Below are 23,868 nucleotides of genomic sequence, written 5' to 3'. Positions count from 1 at the left end.
TCATGGGCACCTTGTATACATAGCCTGAAGGTCATTTTATGCATAATATTTGCAATACTGTTGTGTATGAAGCATAGTTTGTGAACGCTGAATCCTCAGAAAGCAAAGACATCACTCTCTCAGCCACCCACATGGACAAGTTTGGATTTTGGATTATACACTCATCCCTTCCCATTCGTTGGGGTTAGGGGCATAGGACCCCTGTGAATGTGGGAAAACCACAAATAACAAAAACACTAGGTTTTTACCTGAGAGACCACCTCTCTGGGAATTTCTAGGTCCTCCAGTGCAACTCTTTGGCCAAACATTGACCATAGAATTGCACTGGAGGAGCCACAAATGCCTAGCGGAGTGTTCTCCCTAGGAACCTCTAGGTCCTTCAGTGCAACTTTTGGTTAAAGTTGACCATTGAGTTGCACTGGAGGACCTAGATATTCCTAGAGAGAAGATATTAATAAAATCCGTGAATATTCAAATACGCAAAAGCCGAAACTGCAAATATGGAGGGACAAGAGTATTGCATTTTGGAATTTCAGATAAGGGAGACTCAGCTGCAGACTTACAAATGCATGCATTTTGGAGAAAGTCCCACTAAAACCTGGCTGGCCAGCTGCATCCATACCAAGGACCACGTTTTCTGGACCATATGGGGGCTTTTAAGATTGCTAGAATTGCCCATCTCCAAACAAACAGAGCCTGAAAGTGGCAGAGTTCTGGATCCCCCCCTCCCCCAAAATGTAGGTTTTTGTTTGTTAATAAAGGGTACAAAAATACTTAAATGGTGCCTTGCTGTTCTTAGAAGCTTTCAGAAGCCCCAATATGCTGTATGTCTTCAAGTTGTTTCCAACTTATAGCAACCCTAAGGGTTTTTCTTGGCAAGATTTGTTCAGATGAGGTTTGCCATTGCCTTCCATTGAGGCTGAGAGAGAGTGACTTTCCAAAGGTCACCCGAGGACTTTCATGACCGAGCTGGAATTTGAACCCTGGTCTCCAGAGTCATAGTCCAGCACTCAAACCACTGCATCATGCTGGGTCACAAAAGCAGTGAGATTGGTCCAAAATATACTGCAGAAATAATCCAGTTTGAGACCACTTTAACTGCCCTGGCTCAATGCTAGGGAATCCTGGGAACTGTCGTTTGTCGTGGCACCAGAGTTGTCTAATAGCGAATGCTAAATATCGTGCAAAACTACAATTCCTAGCATTGAGCCAGGGCAGTTAAAGCCGTTTCAAACTGGATTATTTTTGCAGTGTGTTTTGGCACACTGAGGTGTCATCTGCACTGGACAAATAATAATAATAATAATAATAATAATAATAATAATAATTTGTTTTATTTATATACCGCTATTCCAAAGATCATAGCGGTGAACAGCAAGTAAGCTAATTAGCAAGTAAGCTAATTTGCCCCCAACAGTCTGGGTACTCATTTTAGCTCTCTCCTCGGAAGGATGCAAGCCTGAGTCGAGCTTGGGCCCTTTTGCTGGTCTTGAACTCGCAACCTTATGGTTTCGAGTGAATGGCTGCAGTACAGGCATTTAACCACTGTGCCACCAGTTTGACACTGCTTTAAGTCCTGTACTTCCATTTCATGGAATTATGAGATTTGTAGTTTTGTGAGATATTTAGCCTTCTCCATCCCGGTGTCACAACAAGCTGCAAATCCCAGCATTCCATAGCATGGAGCCATGGCCGTTAAAGTGGTTTCAGACTGGATTGTTTCTGCAGTGCAGATGCAGCCACAGGCAACTTCTGGGTTTGTAATACCTTGATGCATAAAACTGGGGAATGCATAGGTTTTTAATGAGACAGCATTGAATTCCATCTCTTGGGAATGATAGATTTATTAATCTTAACACACAAAAATTGCACAACCAAAACCATAAGCATTCAGAAAGGAAATAAAATATAAAGAAGATGAGAAAACAAAAAGTAGACAAATAAAGCAGAACACATCCACACATGCAATTCAACTAAAGTAAAATGAATACGTAATGCTAAAACACTGGGACACTTAACGCTAACTAAGGTTCCATCTGTACTGCAGATATAATGCAGTTTGATACTGTTTTAACTGCCATGGCTCAGTGCTATGGAATTAAAACTCTTGCAAAATGACAAGTCCCAATATTCCATAGCTGGGAGTCATGGCAGTTAAAGTGGTGTCAAAGTGCATTAGTTTTGCAGTGCAGATGCAGCCTAAATACACAAAACAGCCTAATCCATATTGTAATGGGGGAAAAGGGAAAAAATACATTATTCTACCATGACAGTTACAACTAGATAACTAAATAATCCTATTAAAATTACTAGTAGGCATTTGTTGTTGTTGTTGTTGTGTGCCTTCAAGTGGTTTCTGAATTATGGCAACCCTAAGGCGAACCTATTATGAGGTTTTCTTGGTAAGATTTGTTCAGAGGAGGCTTGCGATTGCCTTCCTCTGAGGCTGAGACAGTGTCACTTGCCCAAGGTCACCCGGTGGGTTTCATGGCCAAGCCAGGATTCGAATCCTAGTCTCTAGACTCATAGTTTAACACTCAGACTGCTGCACCATAACCAAAAATTCACATGACCAGCTTGGTAGATGAAGGGCATGCTGTGGATATAGTATATCTTGATTTCAGTAAGGCCTTTGACAAGGTTTCCCATGACATTCTTGCAAAGAAGCTTGTAAAATGTGGATCAGACAATGCAACCGTTAAATGGATTTAGAATTGGCTGACCAATCGAACCCAAAGGATGCTCAACCATGGCTCCTTCTTTTCATTCTGGAGAGAAGTGACCAGTGGGGTGTCCAGCGGGGTTCTGTCCTGAGACCAGTTTGCTATTCAACATCTTTGTCAATGACTTGGATTAAGGAATAGAGGACATGTTTGTCAAATTTGCAGATGAGACCAAATTAGGAGGAGTAGCTAATACTCAAGAGGACAGGGTCAAAATTCAAAATGACCTTAATAGATTAGAGAGTTAGGCCAAAACTAATAAAATGAATTTCAACAATGTGTGAAAATGTGTGGTAGAAGGTCTTCAAGTATAGTCTGACATGAAGACTAGGAAAGACTCTAGAGCAGATCATTAAGCAGAGAGTCTGTGAACATTTTGAAGGGATTGCCATAATCACAAAAGGCGACATGGATTTCTCCAAAGCAAGTCATGCCAGACTAATTTGATCTCTTCTTAGGAAGAGGTTCCTGCCAGTAAGAGCTGTTTGAGAGTCAAAGATGCTGCCTTGGACTCTGATGGAGTCTCCTTCTTGGAAGTTTTTAAACAGAGGCTGGATGTAGGAGTGCTTGGATGGCATCTTCCTGCATGGCAGAAAGAGACGGACTGGATTTCCCTTTGTGGTCCCTTCCAGTTCTATGATTCAGTCCATAAGAGCTGACTCTTGGGCTTCTCTCCATTACGTCTTTCAAACCCTGCAGTTTTTCAGGACCCCTTCCCTTCCCCACCGTCCCTCTGACTCCTCAGGGTTTTGAAGGGGAAAGCGTCTTGATCACCTTCAGGCCAGGAACAAAGGGCTCCACATCCTTCAGGATGAGGGCACCTTGCAGGGTCCGTCGGTTGATGTCACTCAATGCTGGGATCTCGTAATGGATCCGGATCCATGGAGTTCCTGGAAGAAAGGCACCTGGTTAACCCAAGAGATAAATCAGAATCATAGACTTGGAAGAGGCGCCAAAGACCATCCAGACCAACCCATTTTGCCATGCAGGAACTCACAAAGCATCCTCTGTGAGAGATGTCCACCCAGCCTCTGCTTAAAAACCTCCAAAGAAGGAGACTCCACCAACTTCTGAGGCAGCGTCTTCCACTGTCAAATACTGTCAGGACGTTCTTCCTAATGTTTAGGTGGAATCTCTTTTTATTATTTACGGTATTATTATTATAGTTTATTTCTAAAGCGCTGTAAATGTACACAGCTCTAAAAATGATCAAGTCAACAAAAATAAAACCTGCCAATGGCATACAATCTGTTTCTTGCATCCGTGTCCTTGTCTCTGGAGCAGCAGAAAACAAGCTTGCTCCCTCCTTAATGTGACACTCCTTCAAATATTTAAACAGGGCTATCATATCACCTCTTAACCTTCTCTTCTCCAGGCTAAACATAGCCAGCTTCCTAAATTGCTCTTCATAGGACATGGTTTCCAGACCCTCCTTTGAACACACTCCAGTTTCTCAACATAAAAACATTTAAAAGATAATTTAAAAGATAATTAAACCACACATACTGGACATTTGGTATCCACTGGGGTTTGGTTCCAGGACACACACACACACATACCATGGATGCTCAAGTTCATTAAATAAAATGGTGTGTTGTTGTTGTTGTTGTTGTTGTTGTTGTTGTTACAGTAGGCCCTTGGAATCTGTTGGGGTTTGGTTCCAGGACCCCCTATGGATACCAAAATCCATAGATGTTCAAGTTTATTAAATAAAATGGTGTAGTAGTAGTAGTAGTAGTACAGTAGGCTTGGTTTCTGCTAGGGTTTGGTTTCAGGACCCCCTATGGATACCAAAATCCACTGATGCTGAACTCCTGTTATCATAGAATCATAGAATCATAGAGTTGGAAGAGACCACTAGGGCCATCCAGTCCAACCCCATTCTGCCATGCAGGAAATCCAAATCAAAGCATCCCTGACAGATGGCCATCCAGCCTCTGTTTAAAGACCTCCAAGGAAGGAGACTCTATCACCCTCCGAGGAAGGAGTGCGTTCCACTGTCGAACAGCCCTAACTGTCAGGAAGTTCCTCCTAATGTTCAGGTGGAATCTCTTTTCCTGCAGCTTGCATCCATTGTTCCTGGTCCTGTTCTCTGGAGCAGCAGAAAACAAGCTTGCTCCCTCTTCAATATGACATCCCTTCAAATATTTAAACAGGGCGATCATATCACCTCTTAACCTTCTTTTCTCCAGGCTAAACATAGGGTCGTTCCTCATAGGGCATGGTTTCCAGACCCTTCACCATTTTTGTCGCCCTCCTTTGGACACACTCCAGTTTCTCTATGTCCTTTCTGAATTGTGGTGCCCAGAACTGGACACAATATTCTAGGTGGGGCCTGACCAAAGCAGAATACAGTGGCACTATTACTTTTCTTGATCTAGACACTATACTTCTATTGATGCAGCCTAAAATAGCATTGGCCTTTTTAGCTGCCGCATCACACTGTTCACTCATGTTCAACTTGTGGTCTACTTGGACTCCTAGATCCCTTTCACACATAGTTTCATTCAGCCAGGTGTCCCCCATAATCCTATTTCTGTGCATTTCATTTTTCCGCCCTAAGTGCAGTACCTTACATTTCTCCGTGTTGAATTTCATTTTGTTAGCTTTGGCCCAGCTTTCAAGTCTATTCAGGTCATTTTGAATCTTGATCCTGTCCTCTGGGGTATTAGCTATTCCCCCTAATTTGGTGTCATCTGCAAATTTGATAAGTATACCCCCAATTCTGTCATCCAGGTCATTGATAAAGATGTTGAATAGCACTGGGCCCAGGACAGAGCCCTGTGGGACCCCACTGGTCACTTCTCTCCAGGATGAAAAGGAGCCATTGTTGAGCACCCTTTGGCTTCGGCCGGTCAACCAATTACAGATCCATGTAACAGTTCCTTTGTCTAGCCCACATTTTACAAGCTTGTTTGCAAAAATGTCATGGGAAACCTTGTCAAAGGCCTTAGTGAAATCAAGATCTACTATATCCACAGCATTCCCTTCATCTACCAAGCTGGTAATTTTATCAAAGAAAGAGATTAGGTTTGTCTGGCTTGACTTGTTTCTCTGAAACCCATGTTGACTTTTTGTGATGATGACATTGCCTTCTATATGTTCACAGACTCTCTGTTTAAGGATCTGCTCCAGAATCTTTCCTGGGCTTGATCTCAGACTAACTGGACGATAATTGTTGGGATCCCCTTTTCCCCCTTTTTGAAGATGGGGACGTTTGCCCTCCGCCAGTCTGCTGTGATCTCTCCTGTTTTCCAGGAGTTTTCAAAGATTATTGCCAATGGCTCCGATATTACATTTGCCAGTTCTTTTAATACCCTTGGATGGAGTTCATCTGGTCCCGGAGACTTAAATTCATTTAGATTAACAAGGTATTCCTCTACTATCTCTTTACTTATTCTGTACTGAAATGCCCCTATTCTGTCCTCTGCTCCATTATCCTCAGGTTGAGCCCCTTTGCCTTTTCTGAGAAGACTGAGGCAAAGAAGGTCTTGAGTAACTCTGCCTTTTCTCTGTCTTCTGTTAGCATTTTGCCATCTTCTCCACGAAGTGAACCTACCGTTTCCTTCTTCTTCCTTTTGCTGCGGACATATCCAAAAAAGCCCTTTTTATTGTTCTTAACCTCTCTAGCAAGCCTGAGTTCATTCTGCGCTTTAGCTTTTCTGACTTTACCCCTACACATGCCTGCTATTTCTTTGAATTCCTTTTTTGTGATTTCCCCCTTTTTCCATTTCTTATACATGTTCCGTTTCAAACTCTTCTCAGTTGAAAGTTCCTTAGTCATCCATCCTGGGTTCTTGCGACATCTCCCATTTTTCTTTCTCACTGGAACTGTTTGAAATTGTGCCTTCAGTATCTCCCTTTTGAGAAAGTCCCATCCGTCCTGAACTCCTTTATCTTTTAGTATTTCTGACCATGGAATCGCACTCAATACTTCTCTAAGTTTACTGAAATCCGCTCTCCTAAAGTCTAGGATGCGTGTCTGACTCTGCCTGGCTTCTCCTTTCCACTGTATTACAAACTCCAGGAGAGCATGGTCACTTCCACCTAAGGATCCCACCACTTGCACCCCATTAACCAAGTCATCCTTGTTGGTTAGGATCAGATCTAAAATAGCTGACCCCCTTGTTGCCTCTTCCACCTTTTGGACCATGAAATTGTCTTCCAGGCAATTGAGGAATTTGCTAGGCCTTGAGGATTTTGCTGAGTTTGACTTCCAGCAAATATCAGGATAGTTGAAGTCGCCCATCTCTACTACATCTCTCTTTTCTGACTGTGTGGTCATCTGTTCTAGAAAGATATCATCCAATTCCTCCGTCTGACTTGGGGGTCTGTAGTAGACTCCCACCGTAACATCCTTGTTGTTTCTCTCCCCTTTGATTCTTATCCAGATGCTCTCCACCTGGCTTCCATGATTGATGTTCTGGATCTCTTCACTGGTGTAAATATCTCTGACATATAGTGCTATTCCTCCTCCTTTCTTATTTGGCCTATTTCTCTTAATAAGGTTATACCCCTCTATTTCCACATTCCAATCATGAGACTCATCCCACCAGGTTTCAGTGATGCCTATTATATCATATTTGCTTTGTTGTACTAGGAGTTCGAGTTCATCTTGCTTATTTCCCATGCTCTGTGCATTAGTGTAGAGACATCGCAGACCATGGGTCCCATTTACTTGCTGCTTGTGCAAGTTCTTTTGCCTCCCACTGTTGGGTCCTTGCACTGTTTGCCTTGTTTCCTCTATGTCAGTTTGACTATTTTCACCATCCCTTTCGCCTTCCTTAATATTGCCTCCCTTCCCCTCGGAACTCAGTTTAAAGCCCTCCTGATCAAGTTCTTGAGACTGTTGGCAAAAACATTTCTTCCAACTGGCGTGAGATGCAATCCGTCTGTTGCAAGAAGTCCCTCCTCGTGGAACCGCAGCCCATGATCAAAGAATCCAAATCCTTTTCGGCGGCACCATCTGCAAAGCCAGTTGTTCACATCCACTATTTTCCTCTCCCTTCCTGGACCATGCCCTTCAACTGGCAGAAGAGACGAGATGACATTCCTTTCAGCTTCCTACCAAGCGCCTCGTAATCCCTTTTGATGTTCTGAAGGCTGTGTCTTGCAGTATCATTGGTTCCCATGTGGACCAAAAGGAAGGGGTATTGGTCAGTAGGCTTGACCAGTCTTGTCAGCCTCTCTGTCACATCACGGATCTTTGCACCTGGAAGACAACACACCTCTCGAGACATCTTGTCAGGCCTACAAATCACTGCTTCTGTACCCCTCAGCAAGGAGTCCCCCACTACGACCACATGCCTCCTCCGAGGCTTAGCAGCGACTGTTCCCTCGGGTGGGACTCTCAGGCTCCCCTGCTCTGTCCCTGAAGTCTGTCCATGCTGCTCTTCTTCATCCTCCTTGATAAGGGAAAGAGCTTCAAATCGATTCTCTAGCTGCAAACTCCCCGAACAAATCCTTATTGGCTTACTTCTCTTTGTGACATTCCTCCAGCTGTCTGCCTCCTCTGTTTGGCAAGTGACCTCTTCCACACTAGCATCTTCCTCTGCATGGTACTCATCCAAGATGGTTAGTTATATACAGTGGGGTGTTATTACTGTAACTACTACTACAGTGGGCCCTTGGTATCCATTGGTGTTTGGTTCCAGGATCACCTGTAAATACCCAAACCCCTGGATGCTCAAGTCCCATAATATACAATGGCACATCTAAAATGTCATCCCTTATCTGAAATAACAAAAACCATATCAAAACTGTGGTTAGCTGAACCTATGGATGCAAAATCTGTAGATATTGAGGTCCGACTGTGTATAATTAAAACTCTTAAAACAAATCCATTAGAAGACAAAAAAGGCAGCAAATGCCATTAAAAGCCCATTTCCAAAAAAAGTCAACACAGAGAAGTTTGCAATTGATAATGAAAGGACAACAAGGAGGACATCATCCTAACCTCGCTGGTTCCTGAGTTCCAAAGCCTGGGAGCAACCACTGAGAAGGCCCCAGTATGAACAATTTAGACTTAGGAGCAAAGCTGGTGTTCTAGATTTGGCATCTTTGGCACTTTGGCTCTTACCTTTCCTCACCCGCTGCCCCACAGAGACCAGAAGCTCAGCTCCAACCCGGAGGTTGATCCGTTGGCCCTCCTGGGTGCGTCCAGCCCCCAGAGCATGCAGCACTTGAGCGATGGGCAAAGCAAGGATCTGCTGGACTGTCCCTGCGGAGAAAGCACAGGAGGATGTTTGAGTGCACCTGGACATAACTGGGGCAGGCAAGAACCTCTTGGGCTGTTGCAAAGGGGCACGATGACTCCCACCTCGTATCTTCCCCCAATAGAGGATTGCAACACATTCTGCCCTGAGAAAGTTCCCCCACCGGGAGAGGACTGGTCCTGAAGAGCTATTCCTGGAGCACAATGCCAAGCCTTGGAGTGGGATGGGAGGAACAAGAAAGTGGAAACGATGGGGAAGAGCATTGGGGCTAATTTCGGCATTAAAGAGAGATTAAAGCACATTTAAAACACCCTGCAAATAAAGCGAAAATGTAATTGCGTAAATGATTAGCATACGCAACAGCACAAATATAGTGATGTCAGAAATGCATTGTCACCAAAATCCTGAAAGTAAAAAGATGTGTGTTAATGCTTCTTTCTGACCATTTTAATGGCAGATTTTGTGCAACGTCATGTGAAATCGTTTCACATAATTACATGATTTTTCCAGAATATTCAAAGGATAAACTCCCAGTCTTCTTTGTGGGATAAACTCCCATGCTAGGTCTCCAGAACCAGAGAGTGATTTCCATACTGGAAGGGGAGGCAGGGAATCTACTCTGGATTTTAGTGTGAAGGTTGGAAGATTCTGGCCAGTGGAATCCACTTCTTTGGAGTGGCGAGTCCACTCTGGATTTTAGGACTAAACCCAAACCCAAAGTGTGCTCAGTAATGGCTCCTCTTCTTCATCCTGGAGAGAAGTGGCCAGTGGGGTGCCACAGAGTTCTGTCCTGGGTCCAGTTTGCTATTCAACATCTTTATCAATGACTTGGAGGAAAATTTGCAGATGAGACCAAATTAGGAGGAGTAACTAATACCCCAGAGGACAGGATCAAAATTCAAAATGACCTGAATGGATAAGAAAGCTGGGTCAAAGCTAAGAAAATGAATTTGAATAAGGAGAAATGTAAGGTACTGCACTTAGGTAGAAAAAATTAAATGCACAGGTATAGGATTATGGGGGACACCTGTCTTAAGGAGACTTATATGTGTGAAAGGGATCTAGGAGTCCAAGTAGACCACAAGTTGAACATGAGTCAACTGTGATGTGGCAGCTAAAAAGGCCAATCTGATTTTAGGAGAGTCTTAGGGAACTGGGTATGTTTAGCCTGTAGAAGAGAAAGTTAAGTGGTGATATGATAGCCCTGTTTGAATATTTGAGGATGGAGCAAGCTTGTTTTCTGATGCTCCAGAGATAAGGACATAGAGCTCCATAGAGCAATGGATGCAAGCTACAGGAAAAGAGATTCCACCTCAACATTAGCAAGAGCTTTCTGATGGCAAGCGCTATTCAACAGTAGAAGACCCTGCAGCAGCTAAAAAAGGCAATGCAACTCTAGGCTGCATCAATAGAAGTATAGTGTCTAGATCAAGGGAAGTAATAGTCCCACTCTATTCTGCTTTGGCCAATTATTTTTTTATTGTCTTATATCCTAACTTTATTCCAGTATAGGGACTCTATGGTTCTAGGGTTCTTCCATGCTCTTTCCAGAGGGTCTCCCACATGGCCCATCCCATTGCCCTTCTTACCGTCGCCCTCAGTCACCAGCTCCTCCTGGACCTGAGCCTTTCCCAGCACCTGCAGTCTCTGCTCCTCTGTCCCATTACACAGGGCCTGGGCCACATGGGGTGCCACCCCTTGGGCTTGCAGCATGCCCTGGAAGGCACCCAAGGCAGAACCATGGTCCAACGCTCCTGCAATGTGGGCAGTGCCCTCGGACACAGAGGGGACTCTCCCACACTGCCACAACAAGGTTCCTCCTGCAAAGTGAGAGGGGGAAATGGAGAGATGGACTTAGACAGCTGGATATGTTTAGCCTGGAGGAGAGAAAGTTAAGAGGTGACACGATAGCCCTGTTTAAGTATTTTAAGGGGTGTCATATTGAGGAGGGAGCAAGCTTGTTTTCTGTTGCTCCAGAGAACATGACAATGGATGCAAGCTACAAGAAAAGAGATTCCACCTCAACATTAGGAGAAAGTTTGTGGTGGATTCTCCTTCTTTGGAAGTTTTCAAAGAGAGGCTGGATGGGCATATGTCAGGGATGCTTTGATTGTGAGTTCCTGCATGACAGAATGGGGTTGGACTGGATGGACTTTGTGGTCTCTTCCAACTCTATGATTCTGTATTTTCTTCATTTATTCAACACATCTGAATTATATCTTCTGTGCAAGTTTGGATGATGGTTAAGATCTCCCACTTAATAACATCCCTAGCGAGCTCACTATGAGCCTCCGCTTATGACATAAGAGATCCTCCCTAGGTTCCTCAGGGCCTGGGATGCTTCTAACCCAGCAGTCTTCCTCCAAAGAGCAGAGAGCACATGCCCCCACATGCAGAGGCACGCATGCATGTCTACCTAGTGTTACTCGGGGTCTCCCCTGGGCTCACCTAAGGTGGTCACCAGCTCACGGAGGTCCTGGGGGCCTCGTCCTTCCAAGCACTCCAAGGATTCTAGCACCTCCAAGGAATTGCCCACCCGATGCCCCAAGGGGCTGTCCATCTTGCTGAAGACTGCAATGGTGTTTATTCCCAGCTGGGTCCCGACTGAGACCTGCAAGACAGAGAGGGAACTTTAGGTAGAATATTTGTGCTTGGAGCATGGCAAGAGCAGCCTGCTGATGTTTCACTTCCCACTAGGGAGGTTGAAGCACTTGGGACCTGGAGCTAGGAGTGGGGAAGACACAGATCACAGGATAACATTGGCTGGTGGTGTCCATAATAAATGAGACAGTGATTTCATTCTGAATATTAACTTTCAAGGAGCTATCCACTTTGCTGAACCCCGGCTTCCCAGACATGTTCAGCACCTTGGGCTCCTTAAGTGTCATCAAGTTTACCTTGCCTTATTATTATTATTATTATTATTATTATTATTATTATTATTATTTCTTCTATCTTCCCGCCTCTCCCAATGGATCAAAGCGGGATCACAGCAAGGTTAAAATTACAATTACATTATTGCATCACTAGTCACTGCACCATTAAAACCACAGTTAAAAAATAAAAACATAAAAGCAAAAAACATAAGAACTTAAAAACATTAACATCAATCAATCACAGTTCAGCTGGTCTGGTTCCATACTAATGGTCTTCATAGGAGGTCAGGAGGATAAGTGCAGCAGAAGAGTTCTGTCTACTCTTTACCGCCTTCTTAAAGATTTCTAAGGATGTAACAAGGCGGGTCTCCTCTTGCTTCTCCATAGAGGGAAGTAATCGTGTTACTCTATTCTGCTTTGGTCAGACCTCATCTGGAATCTTGTGTCCACTTCTGGATGGCTTGGGTTGTGTCTTTCTGCATGGCAGAATGGGGTTGGACTGGATGACCTTTGGGATCTCTTTCATCTCTAGGATTGCATGAGACTTCCCAAAGATCCTTTATTAACTGCCCTGCTCAGGTCTTGCTAACTCAAGCCCATGGCTTCCTTGTTTTAGGACATTATGCAGAGAAGCCCTAAATGGCTTGGGCCAAGGGTACTTGGAGGACCGCCTCTCTCCATACAATCCGTCTCACACACTCAGATCTGCCGGGAAGCAATTACTGAGAGTTCCAGATGTGAAATATGTTATAACAACGCAGAGGGCCATTTCCACCTCGGCCCCTCAGCTCTGGAACTCGCTTCCTGGCGAGCTCCGCTCGGCCACCTCCCTTGACCAGTTTAAAAAGGGGTCAAAAATCTTTTTATTCCAACAGGCTTTCCCCTAACTGTCCCCGATGCTGCCTCCCCCCCCCCCACTGTTATTGTTTTGTTATCTCGAGCTAGCTGGACATTGTTATTTTAATCTGTGCTTGTTATTTTAACTGTAATTTCCTTGTTGGTTTTATTGTACTGTTGCATTTTATACTGTAAGCCGCCTTGATCTGCGGAAAGGCGGGATATAAATAAATATTTTATTATTATTATTATTATTATTATTACTGTATTATTATTATTATTAAGCATGGAGAAAGTTGGTACTCTCCTGTTAGATTTCAGATTTATTTTCTCATGCGATAAGGCCATAGCTAAACATACCCAGCTCTCTGAACATTTCCCCTTAAGATTTTCATTTCTTGATCTTTTGCTTTCTTGGTCATCTTACCCTGGGCACATTCCAGGTTGAGAGTGTTGCTCATGAACTATGGACTCATGACTCCAAGTGAGGTTTGACCCAAGCAAAATCAAAGTTCTGTTGCCTAGAACTGGACACAATGTTCCAGGTGGGATTGGAGCTTCCCTTCATCTGAAACTTCAGTGTTTGGCCAGTGCAGCATAGAATTGCTTTGTTATCTCACCAGACTCTCTGCCAACTGCTGGGCACTTTCCAGGGTGCGGTAGAAGGCACCGCTTCCAATCTTCACATCCAGCACTAAGGCAGTGAGATTCTCAGCCACCTTCTTCCCCAGGATGGAACCTGCAACCCAAGAAACAGGTAAATGCGCAGATGATACGCCTCGCCTTGATATGAATAAATGCCTGGAGAACAGCCCCAGAAAAGCCCATCTTTTCCTGTAGGGCTGGAAATATATCCCCTGCCCATTCCCCAACAAGCAAGTCCCACAGAAGCCAAGAGGAATTAGAGAGCTCTTTGCAAACTAATTTGGGCCCTCTCTCTCTTAATACCCTAAAGCAGATTCTGTCTGATCTTGGAAGCTAAGCAGGGCTTAGTCTGCTATTGCAGACTCAGGGCAGTTATTGTGGCTTCCTTGATGGAGTCTCTCCATTTGCAATGTGGTCTTCTTCTTTTTCTACTGTCTTCTACTTATGCAACCATTATTGTCTTTTCTAGGGAGTCCTGTCTTCTCAGGATATGGCCAAAACATGACAGCCTCACTTCAATCATCTTAGCTTCTAGGAAGAGCTCGGTCCTGATTCACTCAGGGACCCATTTATTAGACTTTTAAGCAGTCTATATGGTATCTGTATAAACTCCTCTAGAGCCGCCTCTCAAAGGACTTGCTTTTCCTTCTATCCACTTTCTTCCCCATCCAGCTTTAGGGAGACATTTGCAATTCTCAGCCAGATAGCCATTCTAGGGCCACCTCCAACTACAAACCCCAGGATTCCATGGGATGTTGCCATGAATATCCAAGTGGTATCACAGTGCAATATTTCTGCAATGTGAAAGGGTCCCTGGAAGCATCCAAGAGCAATGATTCATCTGATAATGAGATTGATTAATGATTTAAATAGTATTTTATTGATTTTATTGTTGTTATGTAAGTATTGTTATGATAATACTTATTGTTGTTATTATTATTACTATTATTGCATCCCTTTTCCCCTGTTGATCATCAAGAAATACATGTTTTTGAAAATAGTAAGTGGATATCTAGCAACGTCCTATCTGGGGTTTCTTTTTTCAATTTTGGTCATTTTTTCAGTGGCCCCTGGAAGGCAGAAAATTGGCACATGGACCTCTTGAAGTTGCCCATCACTTTATTAGAAGGATTTTACAAGATGGACTCTGCTTTGTACCAGGATTGTCATGGAAGCCATACCTGTGGAGAGAGGCAAGCTGTCCACTGTGGCTGTGACATCTCTCAGAGCATAGAGGATCTTGTCTGCTGGGACCAGCTCCTGGCTCTGCTCTACAATGCAGCAGCCAACCTTCTCCAAGATCATCTTCATCTGCAGTGAAACAAGGAACAAGGCCCTCTACTTAGGTGACTTTTTACCTCCATGCTGTCCTACTCCAGGAAGCAATGCCACCATGTCCTTCCACTGCCCAGACAAAGGAACAGAGCTTTGTCTGGGCAGTGGAAGGACACGGTGGCATTGCTTCCTGAAGTAGGACAGCATGGAGGTAAAAAGTCAGCTAAGTAGAGGAGCATTGCAAGTGGGGTGGTGGATCTGTTCTTTTAGAATGAATTTTAAACGTATTGATTCCATCTGGTGTTGAACCTCTTCAGGGACAATAAATGAGGACATTGGCATTATAAAATCCTAGACTCCTATAGTTGGAAGAGACCACCAAGTTCCCCTGGCTTCTTTGAGTTTACAAACTGAATGCATCTACTCTAGTAGAGACTAACCCGTACAATTCCATCCCTATAGCTTTTATTATTGACTTTCAAAGCCCTCCATGGGTTGGCCCCTCCTTACTTATCTGACCTTCTTTCTCCTTACATTCCTACTCGCACCCTCCGCTCTGGTAGTCAAGGTCTCCTGTCACAGTGTAGGACTACCACTGCCCCCTCCCGAATTCGTCCCTTCTCGCTTGCTGCCCCTTACTCCTGGAACCTTCTTCCCCCACATGCACACCTCATCACTTCTCTACCCAGTTTCACAACTGAGTTAAAGACTATATTGTTTAGAGAAGCGTTCCCAGAGGTGAGCCCCTCTCTGACCCAGGAAGCCTCCTTTTAACCATCCATTAAGAAGCCAAGCCCTTCCTCCAGTCCATCTGCCTTGGTCCAGGCCTCGGAGGTGGAGAAGAACTGCTGGACCTGATCCCATTCCCCACCACCACTCCCTTCTCCTTTTGTTTCGTGTCTTCTTAGATTGTAAGCCTGAGGGCAGGGAACCGTCTGACTAAAAGATTGTATGTACAGCGCTGTGTAAATTTACAGCACCCCACTTTGCCATGCAGGAACATACAATCCAAGCACTCCCTGTGACAGTCTCTGTTGAAAAACCTCCAAAGAAGGAGACTCCATCACCTTTTAAGACAGTGTCTTCCACTCTCAAACAGCTCTTACTGTCAGGAAGTTCCTCCTAATGTTGACATAGAATCTCTTTTCTTGTCGCTTGCTTCCATTGCTTCGTGTCCTATCCTCTATTCTCTGGAGCAGCAGAAAACAAGCTTGCTCCATCCCCAATATGACATCCCTTCAAATATTTAAACACGGCCGTCATATCACCCCTTAACCTTTTCTTCTCCAGGCTAAACATCCCCAGCTCCCTAAGTCACTCCTCATAGGGTTTCTAGACCCTTCACCATTTTAGTCGCCCTCCTCTGGACATGCTCCAGCTTGTCCACATCCGTTTGTGGTGCCCAGAACTGGACACAGGATTCCAGGTGAGGTCTGAGCAAAGCAGAATAGAGTAGCACTATTATTTCTTCAAAGTTCAGGCTAAATTAGGAGTAGACTCGGTTGATACACAATCACCCGTCACTATTTTCCTAAGGAGACATCTGTGAGTTGTACCAGGGAGACTCTTTTTCCTGTGTGCCTCCATGTTAAGATGCAGCTCCACTTCTGTAGTGTTAAAGAGCCCTGGTGGCGCAGTGGTTCAATGCCTGTACTGCAGCCACTCACTCACAAACCATAAAGTTGTGAGTTCAGTACCAGCAAAAGGACTCAAGCTTGACTCAGGCTTGCATCCTTCCAAGGAGTTCGCTAAAATGAATCCCCAGCTTGTTGGGGGTAATTAGCTTACACTTTGTAAACCACTTAGGGAGTGCTTAAGTGCACTGATAAGCAATATAGAAATGTCCTTGCTATTGCTACTTGCTATTTCTATTGCTATAAAGGGCCCATTGACTCCATCACAGCCACACCGAGCATCTCACCTGTTCAGGGCTTTGGGAGACGCTGAAACCAGGGATGGACTCCAGCTTGTCCAGCGTGCCCCCCGTGTGGCCCAGACCTCGCCCGCTGATCATGGGCACCTGCGCAACAGAAAAAGGAAAGTCTGCTGCTTGGCTATCAGGAAGGAACATTGATCAGCAGAAGCCATTAAGCAGAACAGAGAGCATTATTCCTGGACAGAGGAAGATCTTGGGACCAAGACAGATTCTAGTCTTGGAAAAGTAACTTTCTTGCCCAGCAGCCTGAAGAATTGCCTGACCAGCATGAGGAAGCACAGAGTAACTTTTCACAGGCTGTGGACTCACTGAAACATCTGGCACTTTTCCCCATCTGAGACAGCCACAGGGAGAAATTTAAACTCCTTAATGCAAAATCTGATCAGCAAATTGATACTCCACCCCATTTCCTGTTTTGTATACTTAGAAGGGATTTATTGATACCTTTTAATTTCTTGTAGCTCCTCTTATATAAATCCCTTAGGCTTCTAGATAATGGATTTTGTATTTCCAGCCAGTTGTAGCAGTGGGGGGGGGGTTCTGTATGTGTTAAGGAGGTGGTAGTGGTCATGGTGTTGGTGATTATGATGATGATTTCTTATCTACCTCTTCCTAAGGTTTGAGGCAGGGTACAAAATTGTTGTTGTTGTTGTGTGCCTTCAAGTCGTTTAAACGTATGGCAACCCTAAAGTGAACCTATCACAAGGTTTTCTGGGGCTGGGAGTGTGTGACTCAGCCCATGCCAGCCAGTGGGTTTCCATTGCCGAGCGAGGAATCAAACCCTGGTCTCCAGAGTCATAGTCCAACATTCAGACCACAACACCATGCTGAGTCTCAGGGTACAACACAGAACCATTTACACACATTAAATTAAAACATATAAACTTACAACACATTAAATTCGTCCAACATAAAATTAAAGATAAACGAATTTAAATTCATAGCTTTAAATCGACAGGGTGGGCCTTCTGAAAGAGATAGATCTTTAATACTGTTTTAAATTCAGACCACATATTTTGCTGTTGAATCTCTCCTAGCAGGTCATTCCACATTTTTGGGGCAGCTAACAAAAATGTCCTCCAAAGGACAGTTGCCAGTTCACTTCTGGCCAGTTGAAGCCAATGTCCCCCCGAGGACCTAAATGCATTATACCCATTGATATTACATTTCTCCTTCCTGGGGTTAAGTCCTAGTTTTCTACTTCATCCTGCTGGCTGGGGGATTCTGGGAGGTGTAGTCCAGACAAGTAACTTTCCCAAACTGTGGTTCATGTGCCAAGGGAAAGGCTCCTTGGACAGCCTGCCTTATCTTGAGGCTTGCCCTCTGCAAAGTAGGAAAGGAGCCAGTTTGATGAGTCCCTCTTTAATATAGGCCTGGAATTGGAAAACTTGGAAGCATTTGGCGCTCACCTTGCAGCCGCACGCAGCCAAAGCTGGAGCCAAGGGCAAGCTGACTTTATCTCCCACTCCCCCCGTGGAGTGCTTGTCCACCAGGAGCCCCCGCCATTTCTCTGGCCACTCAAGGACCTTCCCCGAGGTAGCCATCTCCTGGGTCAGCACCAGCGTCTCCTCTGGATCCATGCCCTTCAGCCGGATGGCCATCAGCATCGCTCCTAGAAAGAAGGGGTTCACTGAATGGGGATCACGGTGGGTGAGAGGAACAATCTTTACGGAGGCAGCTAGTGGGGCAGACCCATGTCTCTACACTAATGCACAGAGTATGGGAAATTAGTAAGATGAACTTGAACATCTAACACAACCTCGCCCTCCATTTGAACCAGCAGGGAACAAAAATGACCACACACATCCCGTGTGTTGGATTCTGGGAGCTGTAGTCCAAAAATGAAACTTTCAATCTCAGATTCAAAGGAGGCAACACATGGACAACTAGCCCTATCTCAGGTGTGCCTCATGGCAGCTGGCAGCTCACCTGTTACTGGGGTTATCATAGAATCATAGGATCTTATCACATGGGGGACATCAGGCAATATTGGGGGGTTAAACAGCAATTATCACATGCAAAACGTGATGCCGCAATTAAAATTTCCACATGATGTCGCTATTAAACAGGCAATAAACGACAACAAATCATTCACAGGGAAATCCCAAAAATGATTTGTTGCTGTTTATTGCCTGTTTACTAGAATTGTTGTGTGAAAATTTTAATTGTGATATTGCGTTTTTTATGGAATAATCGCTGTTTAAACCCCTGATTTTCCCTTGATTTTCCCCATGTGATAAGGTCCCTAGGGTTGGAAGAGATCTTAAGGACCATCAAGTCCAACCCCATGCCATGCAGGAATATAGAATCAAAGCACCCTCGACAGATGGCCATCCAACCTCTGGCCATCCAGCCTACCCCCCCCCCTGTTTTATATTGACCTCTAAATGAGCTATCCAAACTGTTGGATCCTGGTTGGTCAACAGGTTGTCTGCAACAATGGTTGGATGCTTTGAAAAACCTTGGGCAGAGGCCAAAAACAAGTGCATAGGATTGCAGCCACATACCTATCCTTCAAGTCGTTGGATGTCTTCAATCATTTCTGACTTATGGTGACCCTATCATGGAGTTTTCTTGGCAATATTTATTCGGGGGTGGGGGGGGTTGCTTTTACTTTCCTCCGAGGCTGAGGGAATGTGACTTACCCAATGTGAATCAGTGGGTTTCCATGGCCAAGCAGGGATTCAAACCATGGTCTCCAGAGTCCTAGGCCCTGACTGCATGGGCCAAATACATCAGTCTCCCACTATACTCTTGACAGGGAGTCCAGATGATGCAGGGACCAATGAGTCTGGCATGAACAGTTCCATTTAGTGCCAAACCTAAGGTATACACCTCTTAAAACATAGTTAAAACTCTCCCTGTTAGCTCCAGATTTTCCTGGAAGATCTAGAGCCCTCTTTTCTGACACTGGTCAGCTGTTTAAAATGTGTCCTGCAGTGCTGCCCAGTGTGGCCACAGCCATGGTGAGCTCCTTGCTCTGAAGTCAGAATGAGGTGCCCAGACACATGATCAATGCTTGGTCCCTCATTGCTGACTTCAGGAGCGCTGCCATGGCCATGCCAGGAGCACTGAAGGGATGCACATGTGAACTCTTGCGGCATCCTTGCCATATTCCATATAATCCGCCCCAGACACTCCGGTCCAGCCAGGACTAGGTTGGCAACTGTCAGCCAGAGGACCTTTTCTTTAGCCACCCCAAAACTGTGGAATGACCTGCCAGAAATGCTGAATACACTGAATACATTGAAAAACAGCATTGAAAACCAGCCTCTTCCGGCAGGCTTACCTGGACGGCTTTTAAACTCTGGATTTTAACTGATGGATTTTAAATGTGGATTGTTTTAGTATGAGCATATCTTGTCCTTTTAAACTGATGTGTGCTTTAACTGGTGTGTTTAAATTGATGTGGTGTGTCTGTTAATTGTTGTGGTCCCCTGCCTAGATCCATGGGGAAAGGCTGGTAAGAAATTGTTGTTATTATTTTGGGACAATTGGAGGATATACTTTCCATCCCAACTGCTCCTGATCTTAGGACATAGGCTTTTGGCTTTTTCCCATCCCATCGCATTTCCACTCAATTGTGGATCCTTTGCCTTCCTCACCGATTTGCCCATCTTGCAACTCTCCCCGGGTTAGAGCTTTCACAAAGTAGCGGATTTCCTCATGATTCAGTTTCTCTCCATCCCGCTTCTTCCGGATGATTTCCGGCATGCTGAACCTGCTGTTTGGATTGGGGTCCATGGGGTCAGATCCTGCAGTGGCAAGATAATGTGAAGATGTTAGATATAAAGGGGAGGGCGAGGAGTTTTGACACACACAAACACCAAGACAGCATAAAAGCATGGATGAAAAATCTTGTGGCCCTCCAGATATTGTTGCACTGCAACTCCCAGCATTCTATACCCATGGCTATACTGGCCAGGGACTGCTGGGATTTGCAGTCCACCCCATGTGAACGGTTGCATCCTTGATCGAAATCCTATCGTTAGTCTCAGCCAGGAGCACTGCAGCTGCTGCCTTGAAGGCAGAAGCAGGCAGCTGGTGGCAAAAAGTTTTGGCTTTTGGAGGTTTTGGATCTCCAGATTAAGGGATGCTCAGCCTATATAGGGCCCCTTGACAGGGCTCTGGTCTCTTTGGCTGGATAGTCACTACAGAAATGATACCATCTGAGACAGCTATAACTGCCATGGCTCAATGCCATAGAATTCTGGGAATTGTAGAATCTTAACCCTGGTGGCGCAGTGGTTCAATGCCTGTACTGCAGCAATTCACTCGAAACCACAAGGTTGCAAGTTCAAGACCAGCCAAAGGGCCCAAGCTCGACTCAGGCTTGCATCCTTCCGAGGAGGGAGCTAAAATGAGTACCCAGACTGTTGGGGGCAAATTAGCTGACTTGCTGTTCACCGCTATGATCTTTGGAATAGCGGTATATAAATAAAACAAATTATTATTATTATTATTAGATTCATAGAGTTGGAAGAGACTTCAAGGGTCGTCATGTCCAATCCCATTCTGCCATGCAGGAATACTCAATCAAAGCACTAATCTACATTTTACTAGCTTGCTTGCCAGAATATTGTGGGGGACTGTGTCAAAGGCCTTACTGAAATCAAGATATGCTACATCCACAACATTCCCTTCATCTACCAAGCTGATAATTTTATCCAAAAAAGGAGATAAGATCAGTCTGGCATGACATGTTTCTGAGTTGTACTTTTGTGAGGCACCAACACTCTTTGGCAGAGAATTCCAGAGACCTTGCAAAACTGCAAATCCCAAGATTCCCTAGAATGGAGCTACAGCATTCAAAGAGGAGTCAAACAACATTATTCCTCCAGAGTCAGCTTGAAGGGGCATAACAAACAACAACATAGTATTTTAGTACTCAATAGAGTATTTAAAACAGGAGTATTCAACTGAGTTGAGTCTGGAGCCAAATATCTTCTGCTGGTACTTTCTGGAGGTGGCAGAGACTGACAAAGAAGGAAAGTAAGAAAGACCAGAAATGGCCAAAGTACACTTCTCCTTTCAAAAACCAAGGGGATTTTGCAGTGTATACAGTGCACATGAACTTTGCAACCTATTTAATATGTGAAATGCTGTTCCCAGAGAAAATGAAGGATCAAGAGTTTCAAAAACAGCCCTGGGGCCCCACACATCTCTTCAATGTACTTTGTCCACTCTCCCCTGCTTAAATGCTAGAACTGGGCAAACTTACCTCTTTGCTGAATAATAAATCTCTAAAAACAGTTGATGAAGACTGGCTTCCAGGAATGAAATATTGGAATGAAAAATGGAAAGGTCTTTATTTTGGGCTGCATCAATAGATGCCATGCAGGGACTCAAAATCAAAGCATCCCTGACAAATGGCCATTCACTTTTGTTTAAAGACCTCCAAAGAAAGAGACCCCACCAGACTCTGAGGAAGGAGTGTGTTCTACTGTCGAACAGCCCTTACTTTCAGGAAGGTCCTCCTAATGTTGAGTGGAATCTGAAGATTATCGCACTGGGGTTAAAACGTTCCCCAGTCCGTTCTCACGGGGGTGAGCACGGAGTGTGATGGGAACCCGATGGGCCCCAGAATGCTAGTTTACTGCATGGCGGAACGCCGACGCCAAGCATTCCCATCAGGCTCCAGGAGACACGATTTCTGGGGACAGTTTCAAAGCATTCCCAGAAATGGTGTCCCCTGGAACCTGATGGGAACCCAGTGGGAACGCTCGGCGGCAGCAGCGGCATTCCGCCATGCAGTAAATTAGTGTTCTGGGCCCCATCGGGTTCCCATCACGCTCTGCACTTGCCCCCGTGAGAACGCACTGGGGAACGTTTTAGCCCAAGTGGGATAATCTTATCTTTTCCTGCACCTTGCATCCATTGTTCCGGATCCTGTTCTGTGGAGCAGCAGAAAACAAGCTTGCTCCATCCTCAATATAATAAATAAAATAATAAAATTTCATTTGTATTTTCCCCCTTCTCCCAGTTGGATTGAGGCATGATTACAACCAAACAATAACAGCAATATACAAGTATAAAACAAACAATATTTATCATTAAAAACAGTTTAAAAACAATACATCCTAACTAGAAGAGTGGGGTGAAATCCTTACAAGAGATTGGCTGGATAGGCTTGCCGGAAGAGATCCGTCTTAACTGCCCTCTTGAAAGCCTCCAAGGAGGTAAAAAGACCCATCTCTTCCAGAAGGTTATTCCATTGTTTAGGAGCCACCGAAGTAAAAGTTGTTTGAAAGGTTGAAACCAATCCAGTTGGATGTGCCTTCAACAGATTTTTCCCAGAAGTTCTGAGAGTGCGAGGCGGACTATATAGGGAGACGCGTTCCTTTAAGTAACTTGGGCCTGAGCCATGTAGGGCTTTATATTGCGCTTGTATTGCGCTTGGAAGCTAACGGGTAGCCAAAGAAGATCTTTCAAAATAGGTGTTATATAGTCAAATTTCGTGACCAATCTGGCTGCCGCGTTTTGTACTACTATGACACCCCACCAACTATTTAAACAGGGCTATCATCATATCACCTCTTAACCTTCTTTTCTCCATGCTAAACATCCCCAGCTCCCTCAGTATCTCCTCATAGGGCTTCATGGTTTCCAGACCCTTCACCATTTTAAGTGTGCAAGAACAAATCTCTGCAGCACAACACTACATACAACAAATCTCTGCAAGCCTACCTTGGAACCATCCAAGAAGACAGTGCTGGTTGTTGACTAGTGGGTGACTTCTTCACACTGGGAAGCTACCAATAGAAGGAGTTAGCACAAGGTTGCAAGGGGCACACCTCCCTCCCTCCTTCTTTCCACCTCTTTCTCTTTCCTTCCCTCACTCCAGCTCTCCCAGTTGACCTCAGTCGCACCAGTTTATTCACTCGATGGAGACACACAACAATCCCTCCCAGTTCACAGGAGGGAAGCCAGTTGTGAAATACCAACCTCCTCTGCTTCCCATTCGTTGCCACCCATATAAGCAAACATGACATGGCATGGGAGTCATCCATGCTGACTGGGAACAAGATGCTCAAAGGCCACAAAACCTGTGCCAACTCAGCCATCACTCCACACATGCCCTGCACCTTGGCATGGCACCAGAACACCTCAGGATTGTGGGTCTGCCTGCAAGACAAGGAAGGAGAGCTTGTGTCTTTTCTGCACCAAGGTGAAAATGTCCCATTGCTAGACAGTTCTGTCCTGGTTGTGATGGAGGAATAATGTGCGCGAAACTGTGCCAACTTGCACCGTTCAGATCTCTACTTAAGCTGTCTCTTAAAACTGATTATTTTCTGCTGCCCAAAGAATCATAGGCCATGTTCACACTATGATTTAAAGCGAATTGCTGATCGGGTTATATG

At 44.8% G+C, this 23,868-nt stretch overlaps 1 protein-coding gene across 2 annotated transcripts; it reads right to left on the bottom strand.

Annotated features, from left to right (window-relative positions):
- Positions 1–1,831: 1,831 nt before the first annotated feature.
- On the bottom strand, positions 1,832–23,397 carry LOC121931851 (thymidine phosphorylase). Of its 2 annotated transcripts, XM_042469936.1 has the most exons (10): positions 23,195–23,396; positions 20,113–20,262; positions 17,917–18,119; positions 16,493–16,591; positions 14,478–14,607; positions 13,272–13,390; positions 11,387–11,549; positions 10,528–10,758; positions 8,803–8,943; positions 1,832–3,613 (listed from the first exon to the last, which is right to left on the bottom strand). In XM_042469936.1, exons 2-10 carry the CDS (start codon positions 20,249–20,251, stop codon positions 3,465–3,467), a joined length of 1,374 nt encoding a protein of 457 aa, XP_042325870.1. In that variant the 5' UTR covers positions 20,252–20,262; positions 23,195–23,396; the 3' UTR covers positions 1,832–3,464. The 2 variants fall into 2 exon arrangements, with proteins under 2 accessions (XP_042325870.1, XP_042325871.1); XM_042469937.1 differs by lacking the exon at positions 16,493–16,591 and having other exon boundaries at positions 23,195–23,397.
- Between the last annotated feature and the right edge of the window lie 471 nt (positions 23,398–23,868).

The sequence above is a fragment of the Sceloporus undulatus genome, chromosome 5, assembly GCF_019175285.1.
Source record: "Sceloporus undulatus isolate JIND9_A2432 ecotype Alabama chromosome 5, SceUnd_v1.1, whole genome shotgun sequence".
In the NCBI taxonomy this organism is placed as follows: Eukaryota; Metazoa; Chordata; class Lepidosauria; order Squamata; family Phrynosomatidae; genus Sceloporus; species Sceloporus undulatus.
The sequence above is the reverse complement of the archived record's forward strand: the minus strand, read 5'-3'. Positions and strand labels throughout refer to the sequence as shown.

Bases quoted from the DNA above. Each gene is read 5' to 3' on its own strand.
- LOC121931851 (XM_042469936.1), bottom strand. From the start codon at position 20,251: ATGGACCCCAATCCAAACAGCAGGTTCAGCATGCCGGAAATCATCCGG. The intron at 13,391-14,477 runs GTATGGCTTCCA...CTTGGGTTGCAG, and splicing joins CAGCTTGCCTCTCTCCACAG to GTTCCATCCTGGGGAAGAAG. The intron at 10,759-11,386 runs GTGAGCCCAGGG...CTCACTTTGCAG, and splicing joins TGAGCTGGTGACCACCTTAG to GAGGAACCTTGTTGTGGCAG.